Below are 23,768 nucleotides of genomic sequence, written 5' to 3'. Positions count from 1 at the left end.
AAGGGTCTATAATTTAATTCTTTGACAGAGATACACGGGCGAAGTGGTCCTTGGTCATATGTTTATAATATAACGTCACGTTTCCTTCATCCAATTAACATATTGCGGATTTTTTTATCTTTTTTCTTATCCTAGGTTTTTAAGTATTGTTCTCTGGCCAAATTCAACAACTGTTAGCACAGCATTTTTGTGACAATAATGAACTACATTTATTTTTGGAAAGATAGGAATGTAATTGTATTATAAGTCTAGTGTCATGTTTTGCTAGTCTTATGATGATTTTGAAGTATTTCAGAGAGTAAACAGAGAAAATATGTTATAAATCGTATATGTAAATTTTATCACAAAAATACACTAGTAGTTTGGTCATGTAAATAACAACTTGAAATGAACGATTGCCGCATTCATGATAAATTTAAATTAGCAATTTATTAATTATCTTTTGATTATCAAGCAAAATTAAAAGAATACAAATATGATCACTCCATTTTTTTTAGGTACATTTATTAACTTATAAAACTATAATCACGCTGATTTATATGAATCAATCAAAACATAGATTATACATATACTCACAACCCTCGACTTGACCAAAACAAAAACTTAACAGCAGGGCCACTATAAGAAGTCGTGCCATGTCCTTCCCTCACTTAAGAATTCTTCAGCTCTAACTATTTTTCTATAAAGCTGTCATAGCTAGTTATCCAATTTGTTCAGTACTTTATTGAAAGGAGATAGGCGATAGGAAAATTCCGAGTGTTTATGTTGTTTTTAACTGTTGAAAACAAATTATACAGAAGCCCATTTTCGGAGCCGTCATAAATAATGATCAAAGTTGTTGTTCAGTACTTTATGGAAAGAAATTGATCAACATGAAGATACCGAGTGTTTTTTAATACTTTTACTACTGCTTTTTAAAATATATCCAAAAGTACACTTTCGAATATTTGTTTGTGGTGGCACATAAGTAGGTATTGAATGGTTGGGTACTCGCTGGGGTTTTTTTTGTTTACTCATGAATATATTCAATCTATTATTGGCAGGGCTCTACATTAACTTTTTTTCCTACTTGTCCATTCGGACAAGTGACCAAGATATTTACTTGCCCGAACTTCAACTTCACTTGTCCGAAAAATGTTCAATATTAAAGATAAAATATTGTTAACTTGAAAACTACAGTTCTGTAATTTTACTAAAATAAAGTCATTTATTGATTATTCTTGCTATAATTAAAAACCTGACTTTTTAAATGGAAACTTAGTGTCTTTCCTAAATGTATTTGTTCCATATAACATTAAACATAATTTGTCAGCTGTAGCTTTGTCATGGCAAATTACAAGACATTTAAAATTTAGCATCAAGTTTAAAAATACATGTAACTGTTATATCGATTTCTCAGCTGTTTTTTAAACTAAACATGGAAAGTCATCATAGTCTATCAATGATGAATGAAACCTAATATAAATTACATTTCTTTCCATAATCCTTTATCTTTGCTACCTTTCCTTCCTTTCTTTTTCTTAACATGTGTGTTTAGTACTTTGTAAGAGCTAGGATCCACACCTTTACAGTTCAATATTGAAAGTTGTTTGAAATTAGTGAACTTCAATCCCGATCAAGACTCAAGAGTAACTCAATACGTCTGTTTCGAGATAGCCTCCCTTGGCGTAGCTCTTCACGCGCGGAGGTAAATTTTGTCTCGGAGTAAACCGGAAGGTGGGACAGATTTGTTTATATTGACAACTATGCCGGTCTATCATTGCTGCGTGCCAGAATGCACATCTTCGACAAGAAAACTACAAGATTTGGATAAACATCCACACATGAAAGATGTAACGTTTTATTCATTGCCTAAAAAGTCGGACCAAAGAAGAAGAAATCAGTGGATAAGGCTCATCAGACGGGAGAAGTCTTGGGTGCCGAACAAATATACAAGAATTTGTTCTTGCCATTTTGAGCCCGGCTCAAATACTCCGACATTATTTCCATACAACAATTTTAAAAAATCGTCTTATACTAGGTATATTTCTTAATGAATGCCTCATAATAATATAATATTGACTGTTGAATATTGGCAAACTTAATGAGCAGACGACAGTTCTTTCTTTTCATATATAAAAGTTTATGATTTCTTTCAAGCTCATTGTTTATCTATAGAATGTGATGAGTGTCATGAATATAAATTCAGCTGTTTTCACGTCAAATGTTAAGGATTTTCTCTGCTTGTTAATGTGAAAATATGTTTATACTCTGTCCCGAGTTTTTGCTTCCACCACTTTTTGCTTGATATTTCAATAATAGTAAATACCTTTGTGCTCAAACTAAGTTCATCCACTAATATAAAAAATGTCCAGATTATCTGTTTTGAAACGGCCCCTCTACCACTTTAGGTTTCAATACACATCCCGAAATTGAAAGTCTACGGAGATTTTGCATTGCAACAGCCATTAATAAGCCCGGATGATAACGTTAAAAGATTGTGCGATGTATTCCGAGTGTATTCCGAATGGAGAAAAGATGTAAACATTCCCCATTATAAATCTCCGTAAGGAATCTGTTTTCGTTCCTGTGAATTTTTCTGAGTGGAAAGGGATAATTGTTCAATGAAGATATCTTGGATATATTTCCTTTTAACGATTTCAACTCTATTTCTTTCACAGGTATGTGTAATTTTATTAAAAATCATCAAAAAGCGATGGAAGCAATAACTTGGGACAGACTATAACACTATTATTTATAACTCTTGATTGTTAAAAAAACCTAGCCCTTTTCTAAAATGAAATTGATTTAACAGGAAAACAAGCAACTCTATCCAGATGCCAGTTGATATCAGTGATGAGGAGGAAACTTCAACAGAAAGCAATAGTGGCATACTTCTTCATCATTATGAAGAAGACAACATCCCCTACGTTGCTGAGGAATATGAAATCAACACCAGTCATGATAGATCTGAGGGTAATTACTCATCAATCAAAAACATGCTTTCTACCCTGTTATCATACATATTTTAACTGTCGTTAAATTTTTTAAATTGCAATAAAAAGGAGTATGAAAAAACTTCATAATTTTATATCTGACTTTTGATATTATTATTTATTCAACTCTAAATTTAAGCTTTGAGTTTTAAAGAAATAGAATAAGTATGACCATTAATTGATTATTACCCGCTGTATCACTTTATTTAATCTCATTATAAAATTAATTTTTTTCAGATGTGAAGCATGTGAAGAAAGTGGAATGTGTTACAAATCCTCCCTTCCTTGATCATGTTTATGCTGCTGGTACATCACCAGGTTCTACTGATGTGAACGTCCAGGATACAGCAGTGCAAACGGACATGACCATGAATGATATCAACATAATGTCTAATCAAATCCACCAACGTCAAGCAAAACTTGATGACAAGACCACTCTTTTAAGAAATTGTTTTATTGAGACTGTTACCAAAAATGATGAGAATGTTAAATTGTACACAGGGTTACCGTCACTTGCTATGCTATTGGGTATTTTCAATATTTTATCTGCCAAGTGTTCTGCATTAAAATACTGGTCAGGTCCACCCAGTGCCCAGGAGAAAAATTACCAGAGGAACAGACATGGAAAACCTGGTCCATCAAGAAAATTATCTTTTTATCAGGAATTTATTCTTTCACTTGTTCGCTTACGTTTAGGATTATTTGAGTTTTGTATTGCTGATCTGTTTGGTGTATCTAAAAGTAGGGTTTCCCAGATTTTTATTACTTGGATAACTTTTATGTCAAATGCATTTGGAAACTTTTTGAGATGGCCATCTCGGAGACAAGTAAAAAAGTATATGCCATTGTCCTTTAGGAAGCAGTACCCTAATACACGTGCAATTATAGATTGTACTGAATTTTTTTTTACAACGACCTAGATCTCCAACTGCTCAAGCAGCTACATATAGTACATATAAGTCTAAAAACACAGCTAAATGTTTGCTAGCTATTTCACCAGCAGGGAATTTTACTTTTGTTTCAAAACTTTATGGTGGCAATGTGTCTGATAGATTTATTTCAGAAGATTCAGGGTTTTTTAATTTTGTAGAAGAGGGTGATGACATAATGGCTGACAGAGGTTTTACAATAAGAGATCTGCTTACTGATAAGAAAGCCACCCTGAATATTCCTCCTTTTACCAGAAAGTGTCCATGGGGGAAAAAAGAAACGCCTTAATGTTAATGAAATAAAGCAGACACGCAAGATAGCCAAACTTAGAATTCATGTAGAGAGGGCTATACAGAGACTTAAGTTATTTAGGCTTATAGGAAATGTAATTCCATGGTCACTTAAACCAGTTATTAATCAAATGATTAAAGTTTCAGCATTTCTTAGTAACTTAATGCCAACTCTAGTGAGAAAGTAGAAGTCTTTATGTTGTTGTTTTTCAAGAATCAGTCTATTTAGAGTTATATAATGACCTGTTAATTGGAAAAGCATGCACCAATATGTGTGCACTTTGATTTCAATTTTTCCTGCAATGTTTAACATTCATATATATATATATATATATATATATATATATATATATATATATATATATATATATATATATATATATATATATATATATATATATATATATATATCTATATGTATATAGTCATGCAGTAAATATTTTTCAATTAGATAAATAATCATAACATAGTATTAGCATTTTTAAGTACTTAATCAAAGTACTTTATCAATCATGATACAGATATACCGGTAATTGTGTTTTGCTAGTTAATAATTGTTCATAAAATATTTGCATTAATCAAAATACACAATAATTACTTTTTTTGCAATTTTGGTTGTACAAAATTCTCAAAAAATATCTTTGATTTTTTTAACAATGAATTCCAAAGCAATGGATCAAAAAATATTCTTTCGCTGTAAATTTGATGTTTTCCAATTTTGACACCACCTTCCAAATACACTACAAAATCACACCACTGTACATTTGCCACAGCCATCTGTGTTTGTATTTGTGTGTACCAATTAGAGTTCTCTTTCAATTTCATACACCCATTCTCATCACTTTGAATATGATAATTTTCATTGAAAATCTAATCTAAAGTGTAATTTCTAAATTTGTATGGACATTTTATCTCGAGTACTCCTGTTCCACAACACTTACACTGCAAAATTCCATCAGGTGAAGCACCTAGGAATGGTACATAAGGATTAACAATAAGACCTGTGGTTTTTACTTTACCACTTTTGTGTTCTGAGACATACTTTTTTTCATATAAATTTCTTGCCAAAACTTCTCTTTCCTTACCGTAGATAGTGGCAGGTGTTGAAAATGATGTACAGTCATTACTTAATATTTGCTTTACAATATAGTTGTTTGGGTCATTTCCTTTATAGTTACAAACATTGTGCATGACAGAAGATGTAATTCTGCCACATCTGTATTCATACCAATGAACTGACTCAGATTGTTGGTCAGTAAGCCTGTTGATTTCAGTACAATCTGATTCATCAAAGCATGTTGATAGGTAGTCAAAAATTGATATACCGGTATTTCCATTTGGATCAAAATTTGCAATACATTGTGGAAGAGTTTTGGGTACATTTTGATCATTATTATTATCATTGTTCATGTCAAGAACTTCAATAATTTGAGTGTCAAACCCTTTCACGAAATCTAAAAGCATTTCATCAATATCAGGATTATTTTGATTAATGATGGTAGGGTCAAAACAATGTTCAAATGGAAGAATACGGGTTTGCTCAGTTGACTGTTCAATTTCATCCAGCAGTTTGGGTTTTGATTATTTACGAGCTACATCCCAAATGCATTTTCTGTCAGTACATGTTTCAGTGTTCCTATCAATATGCCTCTCTGACCACAGTGACAAACTGAACAGTAGGGCCACAACATGTTTACATCCACCATCATCTCTTAATAAAAAGATTACAATTAAATTATTATTAAATTGATATACATGTATCTCAATGATGCAAATATTTTATCTTACAGTACATTATCCTGACTTTTCAATTGTCATTTGAATTCATGTTTTAAAAATGTCTCAGTAAATTTTACATGTGTATCTACCGACTGCTCAAAACTGGTGCCATATAACTTTTTAAAAATTTTAATATTACCTCTAATGTATGTATGTAGCCTTCAGTGGTAATTTAAATTATTTTGCATTTAATAATTACTTGCTACAATGTATGTAGTGTATGTGTATTAAGCAGTCATAAAATTGTGGCAATAATAAATTGTTATGATTCTGAACACAAAGTTTTCTTTCTTCTGTAGTATCAGTGGTTATTATAATCATGTGGAGAATTATTCATATTTATAAAATTGAACACAAGTTACCCAGTGCAATCACAGCCAGCAGATGTACAACTACCATCAGCACAATTTAGCAGGCACCAGGTCCTATATGGATCAGCTGATTGTGAGGTTTCTCTAATACAGAGTGATTTTACATAGATGTAGTTGTGGGATAACTCATGACACTTCACAGAGTGAATGTGATTAGACTGATACAATCTATAACCGCGTTCGGACTTGTAATTTTGTAGACGTGCAGGAGACCACCCGGCGTTCGCTTTTGATAACAAATAAACAAATAAATCGGCCTGACAAAAAACGGGAATGTGTCTCAAATCATCAGTCCATTTATTGAGTTCTGGGGATGTTATAAACGGAAATTCAACTACTTCTCCATCAATAATTACACGACTTCTCTGACGCAGAAATTCTTTGGTGTCATCCGGAGCTTTTAACACCGGTAATTTCAAATCTATCGCTTTCTTAGCCAATTCCCGAAGTTGATGGACGCTATAGTCACTGACCGTCATTCCTCGTTCAATTAAAAACAATTTAAGTTGCGGTTTTAACATTAAATCTACGGTTAAAGACATTGCTTTTTTTCGCCGCGTTGCTATTGTTTACGTTGACGATGTGTCCCACCTCCGCTTCAACTCGCGTGTTATTTGCGCCTCCTAAACAAGAGAGTTCCTATCTCGAAACCGGCGTATTGCATTGCAATTAGATGTCGGGATCGAAATTAAAAATAACTAATCGATAAACATAACTAATCAATTACGGATAAACTTATCACAAAATTTTCTTTTCTATTTTAAATGTTTGAGACTTCTTTACATAAAAATGCACTTGTCCAGTCGGACAAGTGGCCAGCAATATTCACTTGTCCGTATATTTTTTCAACTGGTACCGGACAAGCGGACAAGCGTTAATGTCGAGCCCTGATTGGGTGTCAACATTGGATGTCAACATATGCTGAGTGTATTTCAATTTACAGATGAAGTATAGACATAATAAAACAGCAAGAAAATATAAACAAGTTCAAAAACACTTTATCTATCAGTTCCGTATTTCGTTCAAACAAATAAACACAAATTATCCCAAAAAAAAAAATTGTGACGCAGTTTTATAGGTACATAGAGTATTTTATTTCATGTAACATGCTTACGTGTTTGTTTCATATCAATGGTTTTGCTTGATGATTCAAGAAATGTTGTTTATCAAGTCAAAAAGCCCTTCATTTTAATATCTCAAATTGTATTGTTTATTGGTCAACAGCTGTACAGCTCATATACATATACAATTAATATACACATGTTACAATACATATACTGGTCACTTGAAAAAAGGCAAGTTTATACACGAAGTTTTCTGATTACAAAAGCATTCTTAATATATTTACCTAAATTGCACAAATCCATTACATTTTGTGTTGACACTAATAGAATTAATTTAAAGACAGAGGGTTTTATATAATAAAACTTCTTAAGGAATTTTTCTCTTAAGTTACAGTAATAGGGACATTTCAATATAAAATGATATTCATCTTCTTTATCTAAAGTACAAAGAGGACATAAACGTCTTTGTAATGGAACATTGTTATATCTGCCAATTTCGATGGTAAGACAATGAGATGATAATCTTAATATCTCAAAGCCAAGCGTAAAAATCGCATAGAATTGCATTAAAATCTTGTATCAGAACATTAAAAATTGTATATCATAGCATAGCATAAAGTAGTAAAAAATATGTATGAAATGACGTCCCGTATATATGATGAAAAATAAATATATTGAACTATTAAATTATTAGATTTTGCATGCGTTAATGTGTAACCGACATTTAAAAAATTCGATGTCCAACCAAATATTATAAAGTTTTCTAATCTATTGAAGAATTCAAACTAATTATCTAAAACAAATGAAATGAAAACAAAATTAATGAGATTCGTTCTCCATAAGCAAAACAAGCCAGATCTCTTCTAACAGACCGATTGTAAATATGATATATACAAAATATACCTCTACTGCCATTTACATGGCTTGGAGAGAATTAGTGATTTAGAAATACTGAATTGAGAAAATACGCTAAATAAAAATAACATTAGTCAACTTTGCTTGAATTTTGTAATCGTTAAAAAAATTGTTAAATAAATTACATCTGCTAGGATAGGTTAAAACCCCACATTGGTAAATCAGCGCTTTATTTTGACTACAATATACAAAATTGTTTATTATTATGCTACTATATAAATCTGAATAGATATCAATGCTAAAAAAAAAAACATAACCAAATTTATAGCTTGCAAGGATAACTGTATATTGCACAAAATCAACCGAGAAAAAAGTCCAGAATCATTTAAGTTAAGCGTTTAAAATATTGATCCATTATAATGTATAAAGTTCAAAATAAACTAGGTAGTTCTGTTCTTACTGGGCGTTTTTCATTGATAACAAGAGAGAGAAAAGCCTTCACAAGATATTTAATCATAATTACATACCTTTTAGCAGATAGATAAAGTTACATTGTAGCTACTAGTAAATGGGTACTAGTTATTGGCTACGAGAAGTGAGAACAGCTAACTACTAGTAACTGGCTATGGAATGAAAGAAAACTTGTCTACTAGTAACTAGTTACAAGGTGTAAAGAAAGCTAACTACTTGTAACTGGCTACAAGATGAAAGAAAACTTGGGTACTAGTTACTAGTTACTGTCCAATTGACAAACCATACCTGCGATTTCTACCTGTGTTGTTAATATATATATGGCGCTATTTATAATGCAACTATTTGAAAATGTTTTGACAGGAAGTTAAAAATGAGATATTTATAGCCTAAGGACATTCTGTAGCGTACTATATCACAAAAGTTGATAAGTAATGTAGATGCTATAGTGCAATGTGCATATTAACAACACAAGTAGAAATTGCAAGTATGGTTTGTCAATTGGACAGTAACTGGTATATAGCCGAGTTTTCTTTTATCTTCTATCCAATAAGTAGAAGCTAGCTTTTCTTACTACTAGAAGCCGGGTATTAATAGCCAGTTACTAGTAGCCAAGTGTTTTATCATCTCGTAGTCATTAATTGATAGTTACTAGCTTTGATTACATTTTGTAACCAGTTACTAGTAGCTATCTTTTGTTTCTTCTCCTAGCCAGTTACTAGTAGCTAGGTTTCCTTACTCCTAGTAGCCAGTTACTAGTAGCTAAGTTTCCTTACTCCTAGTAGCCAGTTACTAGTATCTCCATTAACAGATGTTTGACAAAGTTCCACTGTAAGGATCTTCGACACCCTCTGTCATCTACTCTCCATAGCAGTATGCTACAGCAAGGCGATGTTAATCTACCTTTCATCAACGTTTGGTGTCTATCTCTAGCCCAAAAGTATGTACTGGGTTTGAATTCTGCAGTGAACATTTTGTCCAGGAATATTCCTCAAATTTTCACAATTTTAATCGGTGATTTACCCCAAATAGTTTCTTTTTTTAATTTTTGAGTAACACTCATTCTGTAAATCAATTTCTTGAAGTAATATAGAATAGTTTGATTTATTGCAGAACTTTCACCAAGAAGCCTATACATGTAAGTCCTTTAATAGTTCTTGCAGCATCCATTTGTTTCTCAAGAATTCAAAATGAAAAGGTAATGAAATACTGATGTTTCAAATCTGTTTACAGTGCGTCCCGGCCAAATTTACACGAAATCCAGAAATCCAGTTTCGGTCATGACAATATCAATTTGTAATCCTACATAAAGAAACACATGTATAAAAACAAAAATATCTATGGGTTTTGCTTATCATCTGTAGACGTTTGGTTGATTTTATAGAGAAATATGTACAAAATAACTAAGACTTGTTATTTACAAAATTACGTTAGTTTATATAAACTTGTGAAAACAACAAAATCTTGCAATAAAAGATAAAGCACGAGTTAAATCGACTTTTAGTAAATACACTTGCTCTGAATTGCGCAATAAATTATGATTTTAATTTTCGTTACTAAGTATTCAATTACTTTAAGAATTAATGCTCAGTTCAAAATGATAACAAATGTGTCTACCCCTTTGCTATTAACGTGAAGTGGGTTCAGCAAGCCTAGACTTCTGTCACGTTTTCTTAATCCGGCTAAAAATAGCTTAATTCATATATTTCAAAACAGTAACCATGTATTTTATATTTATGACCCTTAATTTGTGATGTGATATCTTTTTTTTTACTTCAATATGTCTAAATATTTTAATAATACTAAAAAGATCACAATCTCCGCTTTTGTCAAATAAAAAATAGCCATTATCTGACAAATCTTGGAAATTAGGCATACAAAAACAACTTTGATAAGACCCCTGGAACAAATAGGAGGTACAAGTTTTTTTTATTTTTATTTGACCATTCAATGCCATTTAACAATAACTTTAATATGTAAAACAAAAACGAGAAATCCCTGGGGCAGAAGTTTGAAAAAATAAAAAAAAAAAATAAAAAATGTGCAAAATTGATACATTTGAAGCAAAATCCCACAGGGTCCTATTTTAAAAATTACCTTTAACAAACGGTGTAGAAATGTCTTATTTTGTTCATATTAAAATAAGAATTATATCAGAACAAATTAATGCAAAAAATGTCTTTAAAAAATCCAGGCCAGAACAAATTAGACCCAGCCTCGTTAATATTGTTTGGAAGAGAACTTTGACAAATCATTACCATATCATCATAGATCATAACAAAACTTCATTGCTAAACAGATATTACGCTATTTGAGTTTTATCATATAAACCCGAATGGGAAACAATTTCTAAATGCAGTTTGCGACAGTGTACATATCATATACTGTCATTTCATTTGGCATCAATATGGCGAACAACTTCAGTCATGCAAAATGACTATTTAATCCTTTAACAAATACAAACGCTGATCAACAAGACAACAAGGATTGTTTAATTTTATGCTCATAAACAGAGAAGTTCTAAGTGTAAATATGAACAATGAAAGAAATAATACAGTTACGGAATTGAATTAAAAACTCCAAAAATAATATAATTCATAAGGAGTATGGATTATAAGCATGTCTGAAAAAAAAAACTGAACATTTATTCATTTTCTTCAGTACTGACATATCGTAAAAAATCCGAAAGACGGTGCTTATTTTGAGGTAATTACAAGAGAGGACGTACAGTTGTACAGGCGAATTATGATTGAAATAATTTCTCGCAACAATGCTAACTTGAGATGACAGGTGGTTAATTGATTCGAAGATGACATGTAATTTTGCCAAAGTTAATGCATTTCTACCATTATACTTGAAAATTAAATTGCCCTTTGTACTTTTCATAACGTGTTAAATTTATAGGAAAAAACAAAACTTTAGCTTGTGTTAAAAACTGATACACCCAATACGTATTGCTCACGCCCAGTGCCTTGGGAACTTGAGCTATGCTCTAATAAATCTGTTACCTATCGGTTGGAGCATAAGTTATACACTGATAAACAGGTTACTTATTGGTGAGAGCTTGAGTTTTGCACTAATGCACCCTTTACCTTTTGGGAGCTTAAGTTATGCCCTTTTAAACCTGTTACTTATTGGGAGCTTAAATTATGCAATAATAAACTCGTTACCTATTGGTCACGCCCCGTGACTTGAAATCTGCCAATAACATTCGGCTGCCGATCTACTTCTCACAACAAGTTGAACTGTTTAAGGTTAAACGTTTGTCAAGTTGGTTTTTTTTTAAATAGCGGAAAACGATATCTTTTGTATAAATGTTGATGAAAATGGCTTGAATTCTGATGATTACATTCTGCCGCCGGTCCACCTCTTTAAACTGTATAAGGTTAAACGTTAGTTAAGTTTAACTAGTTTTTTTTTTAATGTAGCAAAAGCAATCCTTTTTCGTATAATTGCTGATGACAATGGCTTGAATTCTGATAATTACATTCTGCTGCCGATCCACCTCTTTTAACTGTTCAAGGTTAAACGTTAGTTAAGTTTAACTAGTTTTTTTTTTAATGTAGCAAAAGCAATCCTTTTTCGTATAATTGCTGATGACAATGGCTTGAATTCTGATAATTACATTCTGCTGCCGATCCACCTCTTTTAACTGTTCAAGGTTAAATGTTAGTTAAGTTTGACTAGTTTTTTTTTAATGTAGCGAAAACAATCCTCTTGTACACTTGTTGATGACAATGGCTTTTGACACGCATTTTTTATGTGCATTCCATGAAAATTTAACAAATTAATATTTTCCTTTTAAAAATGAATCACAAGAATATAAAGCAACCCGGGTCTTTTATATGGTCTTGCAGTTACTTAGATACATTGGCTATGTCATGTGGTGTAACATTAGCAAACAGATGAAGACCAAATTGAAAATCAGTGTCCAAGTGTAAGCAAGCAACACGAAACACGTAAAGTGATTAAAGTTAACCATTCCTGGCCTTTTATTAACTTTAACACTTTAATATATTTTTGTAGACAGTAATTTCATAAAACACGACTTATTAAGTGATACTATTTTCATATTATTCAACAGAAAAACAAATTGTTCGTTAATAGACAGCTTTCAATAATCTCCTTTTAATGAATCAACCATTGATAAAAAGTGTTTAGCTTTTCAAATCTGTACTAAATGTTTTGTGAAGGATAAATGCCTGAAATAAAAAAAAATTCAGTGTGCATTAAGGAGACATTTAAATGTATAATTGTTCATATATGTACCTTTACAAATTGAAAGGATTATCAATGCTTCTCCAAATAAAGATATGTGACCTTTTATTGTATAAACTAGCATAGAACAACCTTACTTATACTTCAATTTGCTTAATCAGTTAATCATTTAAGTAATAAACAACGTTAATATAGTGAACATGGTGTTATGAATAGCATTTGCTCTGTTGGCATATTCTATGATGCGCGCTAGCAGAGCAGTTGCTATTCATAACGCCATGTTCACTAAATAATCGTTGTTTATTATTTATATTTGCATTTTACCACTCGCAAATACCCTGTATTAGCCTAGACCTTACCATTTATCTAATGTATCAAAAATAAACATTCAAACTGTAATGCATGCTTTTAATTCACATTTATTTTTGTTAACAGAGTCAATGATATGTTATAACAGTAATTCCTTTAAAAATGTTATTATAAGACATGTTTTAATTAAATACATCAATTTCATGGAGTTAGAGAAAAACACATGATGTATCGTATAATGGGTTAAATCAATAACGTCATCGAAAAGTATACCTTTATGACGTCATAGTATACAGACAGAGCAATTGCGATTATATACACCTAATTGCAGTTCCTCCGTATGGGCTCACAGTGGGAAATAACAATGCATATGCAAATATAGTTTTTTTATTTACATTCAGTGTATATTTCCCCTTATGTTTGCATTGGAGATCTGCGACGCTCATTTTTTTGTGAATACACTTTGCTAATTTATGCACTCTGAGTACAAATATAAACGCCCTCATGTGTTTTGAGTATGCTTATTTTTGCAAGATTTTATGAAATTTTCAATCCTGCCTAACTGATTTGAATTGTATTTTTGAAATACAATCATTATTATATATCAACTCCTTAAAAAGGGGTTTCCTTCACAAAGTGTTTTTTTTTTTTGTCGTAGAAGAAAACTAAAAAAGATGTTGATATGGGTTTCATGTTTCTTTCATATCCTGGAATATCCGTAATTAATAGCTGTATAGCGGCGATAAAAATAATTTATACCAATATACATTAGAATGAAGCATTGAATGCTTATTTGGATATCCTGTAACACCCCAAGCAGTGCAGACAAATTATCTATCGCGCGGTATTCATTATGTCTGCAACGCGTTGTGTGTCATAGGACCGACGACATCCAAAAATAAGCATTCAATGCTAAAATAGCAATATAACTTTGAATAAACATTCCATATTTGTCTCTTTATAACTTAGCTGTTTAAGTTTTTATCCTATATTTTCAAGAATACAACTACTCACTGTTTTGAATATTAAATCAAATGTAGACACATGGTATCCGATAAACAACGGAAAATTCATTTTTATTTGTAGTTAAACGATGTTAGTGTAGACTTGTCCAATAATAATAAGTACAAATCCAATGTATATTTTTATTCTTTTGCAATCAAATCGTGTTCATGGTTATCATAATGATGTTTCCAAATTCTTCTTTTCCATTTATAGGGTTTTCAAGCTTTTGTCTGAAAATGAAAACAAACATTAGACTTGAAAAATGTTTTTCCCCTTTTGATAAATATGCGTTAATTGAAAGAAAGTAGGTATATACATGTTTGACTTTAACATAGCAGTACAGATATTGTATTAATTTATATAATTTTTTCGGAATTATTTTTTTCATGCGCTTTTTTTAACATATAAATTATGAAATTCTAATTTGTTAAAATACTTACAATTCTCTTTACGCACTTCCTCAAAGGCATTTCAACATTTGAGATTGTGAATGGTTTTTGGAACAATACAGTTATCTGTATGGCATACACTTTGGTGTTCATACTATTCTGAACAGTCAATATCCCTTGTGGTGGACCATAGTTCGGAACGTCGAACTTGTAAAGACAGTCAGAATAAGCTGAACATAAATTTACACGGTCTTATCTCTTTTTATTTTTATCTTATTTATCGTTGTGCATTCTATGATACACTGGAGTCAACATTGCAACAGTTTATTACATGATTCACCAAAATAATTAAACTAAATAGCAGCTACAGTGAAGCCTAAAGAATAAGCGAAAATAACCTTGCAAGCTGAATAACAGGATCAAATAAGCAATTTCAAAGGAGGGGGGGCTGTTGTAAACAACAGAAGTGGAATAATTAGAACAAAACTAATAATGAAAGTGAAAATAAACCTGTCACTTCTTTTTACCCAAGAATAATAGACCCCTTGACGATAACTGTTGCACTGCTCTCTTACAGGGCAAAGTGATATACTTTGCCGAAGTTTTAGTAGGTAGATAAGTAAATGACGTAAATGAAACAATTGACGTTACGTCATTTTTTCACCAAACTATGTCATTTTGCCCTGCAAAAGAGCAGTTCCGCAGTTACCGTGAAGGGGTTAATAATGTTTTCCAGCCTAACGATTAAAAAATGACTGTTAAAAGGTAAAATACCTTTGTTGATTGTATATCATTTCCCAACAGAACAACATCGAAATTCATTGCATTGTCAACTCTGACAGACATATTTGAAATATCATTAAACTGGTAGGATAAGGTCATGTAGATATCCACAACCTCAACATCTCCAGATGACGGAAATGTCAGACCACTGGATGAAAACATCGCATCGTAAGAACTATTTATAGCGCTTGCTGGGGTTACAATGACTTCTGCAACAGCGATACAGACTGCAAAAAAGATATTACTATATATACTGCAGCCAAAATTGTGAGTATTTGGCATTTTTAGGAAAAACTAGCAGATCAACTATGTATATTCTTAAAAAATTAATTAAAAATAGTAAACATTGATTTTCCTCAAATATTACATCAAAAGAAATAAACATCTGTATGTGTTGATTTTGAATATATGTATGTGGTACTAAATGTTGATTAACATTTGATAAAAAAGAATTTAAGAGTCTGGGGACCTGCATATTTATAACTTAATTTGTACAATAGTTGTACTCTTTTGTTAATTGCTTGCTTTATTACTTCTTATTATCTCTGCGTGTTAAAGATCAGCGAAAGACTACCATTAGCATGTGTTTTATTGGTAATTTTTATAAAGGGGGTGTATTTCAAATCACAGCTAACGAGAAAAATGAACGCTACGTAAAATCAGGAAAATGCATATTTTTTTTAATTTCAAAATGCCCTTTAAATGTAATCATCTCAATATTTAATTAATAATACTCACTTAATTCACAGGCATATCCTTTATAACCGTGTTGGCAATTTGCACATATCCCTGTTTTGGGGTAACATTGCTCACAGTTAGAAGGGCAAGGTTTTGAACATTGTGGCAATTCATCCACATCAGATGGACAGCCTGAAACTTTATTGACATAAAACTTAATCTGTATCGTGTCACATCAAAGACTTCTACACAACGTTATAAGTCTCCTCTGAAAGAATGTTAGCGTTTCAGCATGCGTTTAAAATTGTTTAGTATTGACTTCTATTTTTTTTTTTAAATACATAGTTCATTAAATATGTATTTAATATACATTTTAAAACAAGCATGAAATCCCAATGCAATGTATTTATATTTACTTTAATGAAAATGTTATACCATAGAAATATTTCAATGAATTTAATATATATGACCTTTTACATTCAACCCTGGAATTTAGGAACAGTGTAAGTTATTACAAACGACTCTTTATTAAACCTAAACTCTATCAACAATATCAACAAGTTTAAAGCTGTCAATGTGACAGCAAACTGGGATTTCTTTTAAATGAACTGTATTCATAATCCATGTCAACACTTAATTGATAAACATTACTTACCGTATCAAGTGAAATGGAGTACCCTATATGCAATATTTTTCAATATTCAAAAGCTGTTATTTTTCATACATAATAGGAAATCAAAATCCTTGCAATATACACGCCTCTGATATATGTACAATTAATCTGCAAAGAAGAATTTCTTATTTTGAAATTTATAGGAGGGTTTACTCGTACAATAAGGGTACCCTATAGGTTATATTTTCTCCTAAATAACGAAGTTCAAAAGCTGGTATTTTTGTCATAAATTATCAGAAATCAAACATCTAGCAAACTGCACACCTTAATATATGTACAAACAATCTGCACTTCCTAGCTTAAAAACTGTAGGAGAAGTTATCCATACAATAAAGGTTCCATTCTGGGAGCCGCCCGATCACCATTTTCACCATTTCATTAACCGAATTTTTCCGTTGAAAATCCGGTTAAAAATAATGAAAGTAATAATTAATTAGACGGATTTTATTAGAAGTATACATCTTTACACCTTGACTTAACAAGGTCGAGTGACTCCTTTTGGTTTGAAGCATCAACCTTTCCGTTCCTGGCCTATATAACGTCCGTGACCTTTGGGCCATGTGTTTCCTCTATTGTTTAGTGTAAATATCAAAAGTATTGGAAAGATTGATAAACATGATATTGTCCAAATCATTTATTAATAAAAATACGTATCTCTTGAAAACTCTATCATTAAGGTTTTCCGCTGGGAGCGGAAAACCTTACTATTATTCTGAAAAATTTTCAAATTTCTTCTTCTTTTTTTTTCTTCTAGACGCCAACTTTGATCCTTAATATCTCGCTCGTTTGTTCACCGATTGTTTTGAAATTTTCAGGACTGATAACATGCCGCGTGATGTTGTCGTTGCATATTTTAGTTAAGGAAAATCCCTATCCGGTTTTGAGTTATTCCCCTTTTAGTAAAATTTAACGACTTCTTTTGTCCAGGGGGTTTAGCTTTAACGATGACTGGCAGAGTCTTAAAGATGGGCTAGTTTGGAAGCTAATACATTGAATTTGTGCGAGATATATTTTATTTATTATTTAAATGCAAATAAAAGGGGTGGTATAGATGTTGAAACAAAGGTAAGAAAAAAAATAAAAAAAATTCGCGTATTTTCCGTGTTAGTTTTCTACCTGATAAACATTTGTTATAACATGTATTTTAAAAGTTCTTGGTCTTACTCAGACCTTTCATTCGGTATGCCGAAAAAAGGGCTGGCCCTTATAATTAGGGAGTTAGAGGCGTCAAAAGTTTCTTGTCAATAACTTAAAAAGGAATAAAAATTTCCAATGCATTATTGAAGCAAAGTTGTAAAGAAATTAATTTTGAATCCTTCTATAGTATTCAATTTAATGTTTTCGTAATTTATAGTCAGTATTTGCAGAAACAATTGTTGTCAGTTCGGTCCATTTTTGTGGGGGTGCGCACGTTTATGAGGTTATGAAAGGGCTTCTTGTAATGCACTAACTGATACATGTAGTGCGCAAAAATAATTCCACATACAATTCCCAAATGTTTTTATTCATATGTACATTTTCATTTCATATAGATGAACCTCTTTGACCTTATTTTTTTTTTGTTTCATAACTGTGCCCCTGTCTATATTTAGATGCATTACGAGACTCAGGTAACCGATCGATAGGAAAGTCGCTAGCTGTATTCAGGCCGTCGCCTAGACGATAGTGCATGTGCTTGTAGAGCTGGACGTACACGTTTAACGCCCCACTGTGTTACTGTTACAGAGACATTTTGAATTGTTTCAGTACTGGGAGATGTGTTAATAAAATGGTTCGAATGCATGGTAATTAAACTTAACTTTTCTACAATACGTATACACGGCCTTCTTATAAAGCACAATGTGTATTACTGACATGACAAATGTACGCTGGCAATTTAAACGAACGCGGGATTGCTCCCGATAGAACAATTCTTTTAAAGCAAAAAAAAAAAATAAATACTGATTTGCGATGGATATATTATAATTATCATCCTGGAGATGATTTTAAAAAGTGAACTTAATATTCGTATACGATAATATTTGAATCCAAAGCCGCTAGTTTTAAGTTACGGTTATTAGGGATATTAATTATGACTTGCCCCGCGTTTCAGGTTTTTTACTTGCAAAACATCTACAAACGAAAATACCAAACAACCTTCAGCAGCAACTTATAAATTATATATTCCATACACAATTCTAAAGAGGTAATTAAATAAATTTTATAAATGCTTTATACTTGTATACATTCGCTATCTTCCATGGAAAAATGTGGCATGGAAAAAATGTTGTTCAATATTCATCAAATACGCTGTAGCCTTAGCGATCGAAAATAATTAACAAGCTGTATATTGATAGATTGACATATCAACAAACATTCATACCCGCAATGTGTTTTTTTTTACAAGTTCTAAAAAATGTAGACTCTATGACTGAATTCTTTACCGTTTTCCGTGTTGGTTATTTTGAATCACGTGTGTACGTTATGTAAAGTTGAACACTTTAAGTGTTTCATTTTTAAAAGAAATTGTGTACATGCAGAGCAATGCAATGCTAGGACAATTAAATTCCAACAATGTATATGGTGAGGCCGGTCAGACTGATACTGGTTCTGCTTGTTCTACAAATAGCGAATGTAAGACGAAGTATTTGGGTGTTATATTTTAAAGAAATATAAATATTGCTTTCTTAAAAGCTTGCATTACTCAACAAATTATTTTATTGGAATCATTCTTAGTTACCTTAACTGCATATATGTACCGCTCGGTCTGTATCCCGGAAAAATTTACTACCATCCGAAATTTTTCATACAAGGTCTACAGACTTGCAGCTAACATTACCTATAAAAATACATTTTAGAATTTGCCGCTGTTTATAAATTCATTAAAAAGACACGCAGAATCAAATGGTAATATGTCGTTTGATATGGGATTTATGACGTCTATTTATATTGTTTTCATTAAAATTATTTCATTATTTCAAGCTTGTGGGTGGAATGAAATCAGTTTCACAGGTTATATGTCATAAAGATGTCCTCTCCCCACTTTTTCTCGCAGCAACTATTTTTTTAAAAATTAACATAAACAATTGAATTATCATGGAGTTGCCCCCCCCCCCCCATTTTTGTAGCATGTAAAAAAAATGGTATGAAAATCATGAAATTATGAGTGAAATTTTGAAAGTTTTGTAAAATTTTTTGCTTGTCAGGATTTGTTGGATGAGTTTGCCCCCCCCCCCCTTTCAAAAACGATGCTACATGCTAGGAAATTACTCATTTCTTTTTTCCCCTTTTTAATAAAACAAAACAAAATAACAAACATAACCGATCCATATAAATATAATTACATGTATCAAAAATAAACTTCAAAAACAAACTACACATTCATCCTTCACCCACAATATTGCCTTTACGATATTTGTCATCGTTGTAGACCCGTGTAACAATATGTTACAATATATATGTAAGTAGGTGCTTGCACGACAAAGAACCCCTTGCTGATCTACATTTTCATTAACGCATACAAAGAAAAAATATATTTTGATTTATTATTGAATTTCTTTTGATGTAAAAAAAAAAAGAGAGAAGAAATTGGTCCTCAGTCTCTCTTTATGCCTGTTTGTTTTCGGTTATTCCAAGTTCATTATGAATATCCTTTTGTAATTTAAAAAATATGATGTAAATTTTTTTTCATGCAATATTTCGGATAAAGCAATGAAGAGTTGTTTCTTGAAATTTTATTAGACCATAAAATTGTAAAATGCTAACATTGAAAATTGTGCCCGATTTCTTTCTCTTTTTTAAGGTAAAACTTTATTGATTTAGAAAATGATTCTTTGAGACAAACACATTGACATAATCAATAGGAGTTTGACAATCTCTAACTGCAGGTCTGTAGCTTTTAGTCAGAAAAAGAATCGGATGGATGACCTAGGACACAGATCGTCCATCCGCATTTCTTGAAAATTGCCATTATTTTCGTACGCGGACACAAAACTCACCGAGACTAAATGGTTCGTATCTGAAGTTTTAACTGCCTTGAAAGGTAATATTGGTTTTCTGATAATTATGAACATGAATAATTAAATAAAAATGGTTAAAATTATAGTAAAATTAGCGGCATCGGTCTTCTCCGTGCGCGGATCTAGAAGGGGAAGGGTTCCAGACCCCCCCCCCCCCCCCAGCGAAATTTCTTTCAATTACGTGTACATTATAAACTTACCAAATATGCCTCGGACGTCCCTTGGCAAACTCAAATAACCGTCTGACTTTTCAACCCCAACCCCGGAAAAATTTTCTGATCCGTGCATGTTCCCCCTCCTCGAAATACAAAATTACTGTGGAATCATTAATTTTCGTGGGGGCCAATTTTCGTGGATTGCTGAAATTTTATAGGTTCGTGGGGACGTAATTTCGTGTATTTTCTTATACCTACAAAACGAAATATTACTTTATAACCCTAATATTTTATTCGTGGAGGATGTAAATTCGTGGATGAGAGGTACCCACGAAATCCACAAAAATTGAGCCACCACGAAATCTAATGATTCTACAGTATTCTTCAAAACCCCTTGTAAAATTTCCAGGATCTCCGCATATATACTAAGAGATTCATTTGCGCTTGCGTTCGATAAAAATGCGTGTTAAAAGTTTGCCAATGGTCTTTTTACCTTCGTACCGGGCATAACCACAGTCCCACTCTGTGAATAAAATGCGGCGAATCAAACTAGAGACAATGTGTTAAGATATGTATTTGCTTATAAACATGTAGTATCATCGTGCAAAATGCACTGTTCAATTATAATTTTTTTTTTTGACTTTACTTGTAAAATTCGTAATTTTTTCTCACAGTTGATTTCTTACAAAGTTACTTTTTATTTAGTGATTGACACTTTTCAGACTTTATATGTGATTTCAAAGAGACAGAGTGTAATGTCTCAAGGACTGTTAATCTCTTAAATCAACATTGTGCAATTATCAGATTTTTATTTCTTGGACATCAAAGACTCATTGAGTTTATTTAATTATTTTATATCTGTGAAACTTTCACTCAGCTTACTTATATCATTACCTGTCAATTTATACTCATTGTTAAGATTCTTTTAAATAGTTATGTACAATTGTCAATGCGCAGTCTGGAATACGGCGGCCAGCCCCGGCTACGTCCGACTCTCCCAGAGTCTTGAGTCCGGAGGCCACTACTGGCCATATCCGAATTGTTTGTAACATGTCTGTCTGTTAAATTGTTATAATGTTGCCATCGTTGAGTCTCTTCCAATAATGTGGAATCCTGCATCAATTGCCTGTTTATTTCTCTGGAACTGTATACTGGTGGACCTTCGGGAATACGGCAAACCTACCCTTCCTTTTAGCTTACGGCGCACAGCGCGCCACAACCTTATACCTTATACACTTTACGCCAACATTCCCTCACCCGGTTCGTACTGCACACGACTGATGCAGATCCAGACGAATTCTCTATCACCGTAAAATCTACGCGGTCACAGAAATATGATACTTTGTTTCTCAGTGTTTACACATCTAATGTTATACTATGGTCAGCTCTCAATTTTTTGTAATACGTCACAAGTATGACGCAGCTACGACGGAAAACCTAATCGTTGCTTGCAACGAGCTCGTCTCTAGTTATTTTTCTAATCTAAAAAATGAGCTCACTGCCCTTCTATAAGTACTAACTCAAGTTAGCTTTGGCATTGATACTATAATTGAGCGTAATACCTGTGTAAAAATAAATGAAGGGCCAATGATATGCTTGATCTATACTACTGTATGAAAATAATAGACTCGAATTTTTGGGTTTAATACCGATTAATCGGAAGAGTGCTGTTGTTTGTTTTATATATTTTAAACATCATTTTTACTTGAAGATAACTAATTTGTTTTTATTGTTTTTTCAATCAAGCTTTGCTTATTAATGATTATCGAAAATTCCTCAAACAATTTCGGAAATCATCTGAATTTTCTGGATTTTACAATCTTGCACATGCGCATTACATACACACAAAATCACGAAGGCTCTTCATTTTATGTTTCCACAATATCACATTTGCATGGATAAACTCAGAGATGATAAAAACAAATGCGTGTAAATATTTATTGATTTTTTTTTCTGTTCATCAAAAACAAATACGGAATATAACTCTAACACAGTGCATTTACCATTAAAAAAATCCCGAGAATTTCGAATGCCAAAATGTTGTGTTAAAAACGTTGTTGAAGAAATGTTGAATTCTGCAATTATAGAAGTAAGTTATTTACAGTTCCAATGGTTTGTTTTGAACAATATAACTGTTATTTTTAATGCAACTTTATAAATTTTCTCCAAAACCGTTGTGGAGCGATTCTGTAATTTTCTGCTACATTACGGGTATATGGGAGGTATTTTAATAAACTGTTGTAAAGGCCTAACCACAAGCACAGTTTACATTATTAACTCAGCAGGGTGGTGTGAAATTAATGGCGTTATTGTAGGCTTAAAGCTTGGTTATGCAAATGTCAACAATATACGGTGTTTCGATGTATCTATTTCGTAAACGTCCGATATCATATGCTTTGTCAACCCATGATCGCAGGAGTCAAAATCTAGTATTTTCTTAAATAAGCAATGTTTCTTTCTGAATCTTTGTAATATGGCACATCTTAACTTTTCGTTTTTAAAATAAGGATAGTTTTTTTTTCATTGAAAGCTGCTAATTCTATTAGTATGCCATATTGTTTTCTATCAAGGAAGTTATATAACACCTGAAAACATGACGGTTCTAAACACACACACACACACATATACATTAATCTAAACACGAAAATGCACATTTACTGTGACGATTTCAGAAACTATAAGTTCTATTGTGTGTCATCTTTTAATTCAACAATGCGGGAACAGATATTGTTAAGTTTTACAGGGGTTTGATCATCTTTAATAAAATCGAAAATAGATCCTAAAACTAATTTACTCACTTGTTTTGCACATTTCGTGGCATGGAA

General features: G+C 32.0%; 3 protein-coding genes across 3 annotated transcripts in view; 1 reads left to right on the top strand and 2 right to left on the bottom strand.

Annotated features, from left to right (window-relative positions):
- LOC128169310 (uncharacterized) overlaps positions 1-637 on the bottom strand; it is a 3,547-nt gene extending 2,910 nt beyond the window's left edge. The window contains exon 1 of the mRNA XM_052835464.1: positions 577-637. Coding sequence (XP_052691424.1) covers positions 577-637 — 61 coding nt within the window. The remainder of the gene's footprint in view (positions 1-576) is intronic.
- Positions 638-1,650: 1,013 nt separating this feature from the next.
- LOC128169312 (uncharacterized) lies at positions 1,651-4,026 on the top strand. The gene is made up of 3 exons (XM_052835466.1): positions 1,651-2,020; positions 2,795-2,955; positions 3,213-4,026. Exons 1-3 carry the CDS (start codon positions 1,746-1,748, stop codon positions 3,893-3,895), a joined length of 1,119 nt encoding a protein of 372 aa, XP_052691426.1. The 5' UTR covers positions 1,651-1,745; the 3' UTR covers positions 3,896-4,026.
- A 10,459-nt stretch (positions 4,027-14,485) lies between these two features.
- Positions 14,486-23,754, bottom strand: LOC128169309 (uncharacterized). The gene is made up of 5 exons (XM_052835463.1): positions 23,742-23,754; positions 16,178-16,315; positions 15,431-15,666; positions 14,708-14,863; positions 14,486-14,497 (listed from the first exon to the last, which is right to left on the bottom strand). The coding sequence occupies exons 1-5, from the start codon at positions 23,752-23,754 to the stop codon at positions 14,486-14,488; spliced, it is 555 nt and encodes a 184-aa protein (XP_052691423.1).
- Between the last annotated feature and the right edge of the window lie 14 nt (positions 23,755-23,768).

This window comes from Crassostrea angulata, unplaced genomic scaffold, assembly GCF_025612915.1.
Source record: "Crassostrea angulata isolate pt1a10 unplaced genomic scaffold, ASM2561291v2 HiC_scaffold_115, whole genome shotgun sequence".
Classification (NCBI taxonomy): domain Eukaryota; kingdom Metazoa; phylum Mollusca; class Bivalvia; order Ostreida; family Ostreidae; genus Magallana; species Magallana angulata.
The sequence above is the reverse complement of the archived record's forward strand: the minus strand, read 5'-3'. Positions and strand labels throughout refer to the sequence as shown.